General features: G+C 39.0%; 1 protein-coding gene across 1 annotated transcript in view; it reads left to right on the forward strand.

Annotated features, from left to right (window-relative positions):
• Positions 1-7,738, forward strand: part of LOC139949152 (uncharacterized) — a 69,895-nt gene extending 62,157 nt beyond the window's left edge. The window contains exons 38-39 of the mRNA XM_071947552.1: positions 2,435-2,483; positions 3,363-7,738. Of these exons, the coding sequence (XP_071803653.1) occupies positions 2,435-2,483; positions 3,363-3,682 (369 nt within the window). The 3' untranslated portion in view covers positions 3,683-7,738. The remainder of the gene's footprint in view (positions 1-2,434; positions 2,484-3,362) is intronic.
• Positions 7,739-8,300: the final 562 nt, after the last annotated feature.

Genomic DNA, 8,300 nt, shown 5'->3' on the forward strand with positions numbered 1-8,300 from the left:
TAGTTATTGCATTTTGTTTTACTTTTTGACCAAAAAGTGTTGGATGTTTTTGACCAAAGAGGTATTTATGAATGGGACTTCGTCTCGGTAAAATTATCAAGAACCAGGCCTTGGCAGGTTTCAACCACTAGTTTAAAACCTCTTCACCACACATTGATTCCCTTATTAGAATATAGACAAATTTAAATATTTTATTTTGAAGAATTTGATTAAACTAAAATTTAAAAAGAATATTGTGATGGCAAGGAAAAACTTGTTTAAGATTTTTTCTTGTTTGATATGAATGACACTTGCAGAGTCTTCTGCCAAGGATAAGGAATTTCTGTCCAAATGCATTCCTGCTTTAATAGCAGATTTGTCTGCTAAATATACTAAGCACAAACGTTTTTTTTTTTTTTCTAATTGTGAGCAGCTTTTATGCTGGCTTGTAAATTCTCCAGATTAGCATCTTTGCTCCTTTAAATTTTCTTGAAAGATGTAAAGACCAAAGAGAAGGAAAATAGTCCACAGTGTGTCTTAACCTGTATTTTATAAGCCCAGGATGTTCCAGGTCTAGAATAAACCTTAAGCATTGACCTCATCAAGCCACCATCTTTGGATACAGGCATGCCACTTTTCTTCGTGTCAGCTGATTTCCTCTTTTTTAATCTCAGTTATACCATTCAAAATTGAAAAATCCTATACAAAGCAGTAACATTTTGTAGTTTCCTCTTTCTTGGTGAAGTTGCAGTTGCATGCCTGGAGGTACTGTACACTGATGAGGAAATAACAGAGATGCACAAATATGTATGCGCTGCGCATATGATTGGCCAATTGACAACCCCCTTCGACCTCTAGGCAAAGGTGCCCTACTCATGTAACATCATAAGCAACTCAATTCCTTGTGGTTAAGTCAATGGGATGTGGGTTAATACCTGTGTATCATTTGCGTAAATGTGAAACTGTAAGCTATGCTTTTGCAGGATGTTACCCAAAGGAATGGTGAAGATATTGAACTGTTTGGGACCCACTATCGATCCCTGTGGTATGCCATATTCCAAATCAAGACGTTGAGAAAACAAGCCATCTATACAATCACTGGTTGTTCTTCCAGCCACTCACATATCAGATAGTGCTATTCAACCATACATAGGCTTATATACTCCTTTCTTTATCCCCGATGCAAATTTAACATCTCTTATAATCGTTGCGGTACCCACTGCCAAAACATAGGATTCAAACTGCCTCTAGCTACCAGGCAACCTCAGTAGTCTAGTTGGTAAGACACTGCTCTAGAATTTCAATGGTTGTGAATTCGAATCCCACCCGAGTAACATGCCTGTGAAATGTTTTCACTAGACTCGGGAAAGTACTGAGTATACAGTGCTAACACACATCGGTGTATACATCACGTTTAAATCTTCTCAAGAAAACGCCAATGCATCTATTGCAAGACTTGAGAAATGCATCCAAGAGATTCGACGTTGGACACAACAAAACTTCCTGAAGTTAAATGATGATAAGACAGAGTTCCTTTTATTTGGGTCACGTCAACAGTTAACTAAGGTTTCAGTGCCATACATCTCCATCGGTGATGCTCGGATAGCTCCCTCGCTGAAAGCTCGGAACTTAGGGGTTATTTTTGATTCATCGATGACACTTCAGCCACACATCAACAACATTGTTCGTTTATCATCATATCACATCAGGAATATAGGTAAGATTCGCAAGTACTTGGACAAAAGTGCCACTGAAAAGGTCATTCACGCATTTGTTACTTCTCGTCTTGACAACGGCAATGCTCTTCTCTACAGTCTTCCTAACAACCAGATTTCCCGACTTCAACGGCTCCAAAATACTGCTGCTCGCATTGTGACACTGTCTAGAAAATCCTGTTCTATCACCCCCATTCTGAAACAACTGCACTGGCTCCCTATCTCTCAACGAATCATCTTCAAGCTGATGCTCATTGTCCACAAAGCTCTAAATGGCAAGGCTCCCCACTATATTTCTGAACTGCTTCAAGTTTACACTCCTTCAAGGAATCTTCGATCAAGTTCCATGCTTCTCCTCATTGAACCCAAGTCTCGACACTCATGGGGTGACAGGTCTTTTTCTGTAGCCGCGCCACGCATTTGGAACTCTCTACCACTTAATCTTCGATCTTGTCTTTGTACCGCAAAATTCAAGTCTCTTCTCAAAACTTATCTTATGTCACAGGTTTTTCAATGACTAATTTTGTTGTGTCTGTTTTTCTTTGTATTGTGTTTTTGTTTTGTTTTGTTTTGGTTTACTGCGCCTTGAACACCCAGCAGGGTGGATATGTGCGCATTACAAGTCTTATTATTATTATTATTATTATTGTATGGGTAAAAACCCAAATTAATATTCTTTATCCCTGATGCAAATTTGACATCTCTTATACTCCTATTTTTGTCTCTTTTATCTCAACTAGGGTTCAACAATGGCGAGTGCTCCAACAGAAAGCTGCTGCCCAGTCTGTGGTAAGTACCCTCCAAACATACAGCACTTCAAAACAAGTGTTTTGAGTTCTCCAGAATTTAATTTTCCTTAATTTCAGGACTTTATCAAAACTTCCAAATTCAAAATAGAAGAAGTAAAGGAAGGTCCACAGGACAGAGCAGCAGTCCACATAGCCTTCATTCAAGGCGCACACAGGCAGAACCCCCAAATGTCATGCGCGAAAAGAGACCAGACAGTGCAAGGGGCGAAGCGCCTTTAACAACTCTGTCATATCTAGTCAGTTATTCATGATCATGAAATATTTATGTATGCATTTTCTTTTTGTTGCCCTGAGCACGTGACTCAATGCGTCCTTATCCACGAAAAACCAGGAATATTTGTGCGTAGGTAACGCCACGTATGCACACGCACGTCTTATCTAGGTTGTCTCATATGGTAATCTATGGTAAATGTGTCTTCTTATTGGCCAACCCTCCTCACGCTTAGGCATTATGCATTAAATTTCTCCTACCAAAATTGGTAGCAAAAGAACGATTAGGTAGGTGTTTTGCAACTTCGCCACTCGTGCTGATATTTTTCGTGCTCAACATTTTTGGGTCTTAAGGACATCTGGGGGTGCCACATGCGCTTTAACTAAAGGTGTTGAAACATGTAGTGTTGTAGTTCTAGTGATGCAGAGAGTAAAATCTCCTGAATTTGTAACGAGACTTTCTGGTTCTAGAGTAAAAGAGCTCAATAGCAATTGGTCGTGAATGTTCACGTGCCTCAAATCCAAACTTTTTATTAAGTTAAGCCCATCGATCCCCTAAAATATTGAAGTGTTCTTAGAAGCCCAATCTCTAAATTATGTAATCAGTAAAGTCAATAACAATCCTATGATCATTCTGCTTTTTCAACAGTTCCCATATCGAGTTGCAAACACAAGAGCAACCTAAACTACCTTGTGATTAAAAACTGCATTTCCGCCAACATGATTCGTGAGACGAGCTGCTCTGGGTCTTGTCCATCTTATGTTTATGCCCAAACCACATTTGGGCTCAATTTGGGAAGTTCCTGTAAATGTTGTCGTCCAACTCGATCGAGTGAAAATACTGTTGAAATGCAGTGTGATGATCAAACGACCTACAGTCATACCTATCAGGTGATAGAAGAATGTACCTGTAACAGCTGTGTCGGAAATCTAAGAGGAGGAGTAGTTCCGACGATTAAATCATTGTAACCATTCTTTGCCTCCCTCAAAAAATACAACTAGGAAAACAAAATGTCAAGGGAAGATTCTTGATTACAGTTTAACTTCAAAAATAAAACGAGCCTTTTGTTTCAGTGCTAAACAGGCCTGACTTTAAATCAGTGAGCTTTCACATGGAAACATTTCACTAGAGAATTGGTACTGGTATGAACTTTGAAATCAGTGAGCTTTCACATGGAAACATTTCACCAGAGAATTGGTAGTGGTATGAACTTTGGAATCAGTGAGCTTTCACATGGAAACATTTCACCAGAGAATTGGTACTGGTATGAACTTTAGACTCGGTGAGCTTTCAGATGGAAACATTTCTCTGGAGGATTGGTACTGGTATGAACTTTAGAATCAGTGAGCTTCCAGATGAAATATTTCTCTGAAGGATTATAACTGGTATAAACTTTAGATTCAGTGAGCTTTCACATGGAAACATTTCACCAGAGAATTGGTACTGATATAAACTTTAGAATCAGTGAGCTTTCACATGGAAACATTTCACCAGAGAATTGGTACTGGTATGAACTTTAGACTCAGTGAGCTTTCAGATGGACAAATTTCTCTGGAGGATTGGTACTGGTATGAACTTTAGAATCAGTGAGCTTCCAGATGAAATATTTCTCTGAAGGATTATAACTGGTATGAACTTTAGAATCAGTGAGCTTCCATATGAAATATTTCTCTGAAGGATTGGTACTGGTATGAACTTCAGAATCGGTGAGCTTTCAGATGGACAAATTTCTCTGGAGGATTGGTACTGGTATGAACTTTAGAATCAGTGAGCTACCAGATGAAATATTTCTCTGAAGGATTATAACTGGTATGAACTTTAGAATCAGTGAGCTTCCAGATGAAATATTTCTCTGGAGGATTGGTACTGGTATGAACTTAAGAGCTTTCAGATGAAATATTTCTCTGGAGGATTGGTACTGGTATGAATTTAAGAGTTGGTGAGCTTTCAGATGAAATACTTTTCTGGAATTTATGTACATGTACTTGTCAATCCTTTCTATTTCTTTTAATTTTCAGAAGGACAAAAGAATGTTTACATGAAGTTTTGTAAACTCAATGAAGACTGTTTAAGTCTTGCGTGTATTTGAACATTAGACCCCAGTAAAATGTACAACTTGTTTCCTTGACATGTTAAGTGTTCCTCCAAAATGTTCAATACACACACAACTTACAAGGTCTTTTTAAAAGACTTTTACTAGCGATGCTTATGACCATGGCCGAGGAAATGTACTTTTGCTGCGTTAGCATTGTTTCAGTTATTTTCCCTTTTTGTTATAAAAGTTGTTTTAAGATTGATTTACCCTTTTGCTTATAAATGCATGAATACTTAAATTTAATTGATAATCCAGTAAACATTTTTAGTATCTGGTGGCAAAGTGATTTTTTGTTTGTTTTTGGTACAACATTGAAAATAGTGTCTTTTAATATTTGAGTTTGATTGAAAAAAAAAGATATATGTATTCAGGCCTGATACTTCATGGAGGCAACAAAGGCGATTGCCTGAATGCCCCCGTGGTCTTTGCCTTGGTGCCCTTGAAATGCTCCAGTAGAAATGTACAATTTCTTCATCGGGAGCCCTTTACCAAGGAGAAAATGCCTTGGTGCTGTTGCCCTTTCAACAACGAAGCATACAGGCCTGTATATTATAACATTAAAGGTATTTAGTAGAACAAGTTTAAGTTTAATGGACGGTTTGGTGGTAGTAATTCAAAAATACATGGGGCCTAATTGCTGTAAAGGTTAGCTTTTTTAGCCTTGATAAGACGCCAGTCTCTGTTGCAATATACGTATGCAATGGAGGAGTGCAACCAACCCAGGCTATGTGGCCCTAGCCTTGATAAGACACCAGTGTTTGTTGCACTGCACTGCAACAGAGGAGTGCAACCAACCAAGGCTATGTGGCCCTAGCATTGGTAAGGCTCCAGTCTCTGTTGCACTGCACTGCAACAGAGGAGTGCAACCAACCAAGGCTATGTGGCCCTAGCATTGGTAAGGTTCCAGTCTCTGTTGCATTGCACTGCAACAGAGGAGTGCAACCAACCCGGGCTATGTGGCCCTAGCCTTGGTAAGGCTCCAGTCTCTGTTGCATTGCACTGCAACAGAGGAGTGCAACCAACCCGGGCTATGTGGCCCTAGCCTTGGTAAAGACGCAAGTCTCTGTTGCACTGCACGGTAGTAGTGGAGTGCAACCAACCCAGGCTATATAGCCCTAGCCTTGGTAAGACGCAAGTCTCTGTTGCACTGAACTGTAATGGTGGAGTGCAACCAACCCGGGCTATGTAGCCCTAGCCTTGGTAAGGCTCCAGTCTCTGTTGCACTGCACTGCAATGGTGGAGTGCAACCAATCCGGGCTATGTGGCCCTTTAATGACAAAAACAGCCCAACTAGAAAAAATTACATTTGAGAAAAGCAAAAACACAGTATAAGCGTAGAGTTATATATAAGAACTAGAGGGCGCACTGGTGATGTTGCTTGCACAAACGCGACGGGATCGCAAGGAGACATGCGCGCCACTCTGTACGCACTTTGAATATGATGTACACGTTGGAATTTGTGTTTATTGGCGAAGCTGTTTTGTCATCTTACAAACATGGCCGCACAAACCTAGCTGTGCGGTGCTGTTTTGTCAACTTGGAAAATGGCTACATGTGCGCATGCCCAGGGCCACGTATTTAGGCCAGTGCGTCCTCTAGTCTTATATATAACTCTAAACGCGTCTCTTAATATTTATGCATGAAGTACGTCACAATGCCAGCTCAAAAAGAGGCGATGGGCGCAGCCACTGCAAGTGGTGGCAGATGTGCGCCCATAGCCTCATTTTGGGTAAGAATTATGACGTCATGCATAAATATTAAGAGGGGTGTATGGATACAAATAAGCTTTTTGCCATAAAAACGGGGTGAAAGTGTAACATGAAGCCGAGATAACACAAGTTATGTTCGCGTCCATGCATAGCGTGCCTTTGAAACTTTGAATGGAAAACAACCCTCGATTTACAAAGAAATGATCTCAATGGACCAGTAATTTTGAGTTGGGCTGTTTCGCCATGGAAGGACGTACCTTGTATAAGCCATTGCCTGTGTGAAATCAATTAAGCTAAGTCTTTATAAATTATGGCATCGGTTTTTTTCTTCTCAAGTTGTGTATCATCAAAGTATTGAGTATTTATATTTACTTATTTGGTTTGATGTTTGTAGATGGTTAATTACAAACCATATTAATTTGTCTTTGTATCCAAAAAATTATCAATAACCAGAAATAAGTTTTGTTCAGAAGAGTTTATCAAAGGTGATGGGAGAAACAAAATTGTTAACAAGTTATTCATGTTTGAAATTGTTTGAAAGGTGTCTAATCAGGCCTGAAATTACACTGTGGTCACGGACCCAATGTTGCCTCATGTTGTAATGTTGCCTCCTTCAAAGGTTTCTCAAAGACCACTAAAATAAGGGCTGGATAGCTCAGCGTCCAATTCCATAGAGCTACCTTAGCAGAAAAAGTAACTATGCTCAACAAAATGTTGCTCACTTGAACGAGGCAACCCAGCCAAACTACCAAATCATGTGCACAATTTTATGACTGATATTCTGCTTAGCACAAAATCAAGCAATTTTTTTTCCCTGCCTAAGGAGCTGTAAGGGCCCAGATGGTAGTTTCAGGAACCCAATAAAGAATGTGTAAAGTGTGTTTGAACATTAGAGCCAAGTAAAGTGTGCAACATCTTTCCTTTACATGTTTAAAATAACTGAAGTTATGAATCAAAAGTGTCCCAAAACATTTTGAATACATACAGAACTTGCCCGGTCTTTTAAAAAGGCTGATAATTTTGTTTTAAAAGTTGTTTTATGATTTATGCATGAATATATAACTTTAATGTTATAATCCAGTAAAGTTTCAAAATGTTGGTGGCAAGGTATTTTTTTTTTTGGGGGGGGGATTATTTTGACAATAGCGTATTCATTATTAAAATTTGATTGTTTTGAATTTATTAAGTAAGTACTAAAAATATTGAGGAAAAACATATAGTTAGATGGTATTATTAAAGCTGTTTAGAAGAGAACAAATGACTGTTTTGTGTAGAACTGCTTATGTGTGTAGTAGGTCTACTGGCAGGCGCTTTCTACTGATAGGCATCTGTGTTTCTGTTGTATTGCCAGATTTCAAAGAGCTGCTAAGCACAAACATTTGCTTAGCATGAAATTGCTTCCTTGATAAAAGCAGGATTACCAACCGTTTTTCCACGTGTTTTTCAGAGTAAGCAAACAACAGCTGAATACAAGTAACGTGCAATAGGTATGCAACAAATGGACATTTGGTTGGTAATCCTGTTTTTAAGAAGAAATTTCATGCTCGGAAAATTGTTGCAAATTTTTGCGCTTAGAACTCAATGAAAGTGGGCCCTGGTCACGAAACAGATGAGGGTCCAACCATTTCATAAAGTTAGCAGAAAATACTACTTAACAAATTTATCTGCTAAGCAAATATTGAGAGGGGCACCGGTCACAACAATGTAAACTTAACGTAATTTGGCTGGTTACCTGTTTATGTTCAAACAAAATTCTGTGCTAAGCAAGTTTTTGTGCTTACA

This window comes from Asterias amurensis, chromosome 16 (genome assembly GCF_032118995.1).
Source record: "Asterias amurensis chromosome 16, ASM3211899v1".
Classification (NCBI taxonomy): Eukaryota; Metazoa; Echinodermata; class Asteroidea; order Forcipulatida; family Asteriidae; genus Asterias; species Asterias amurensis.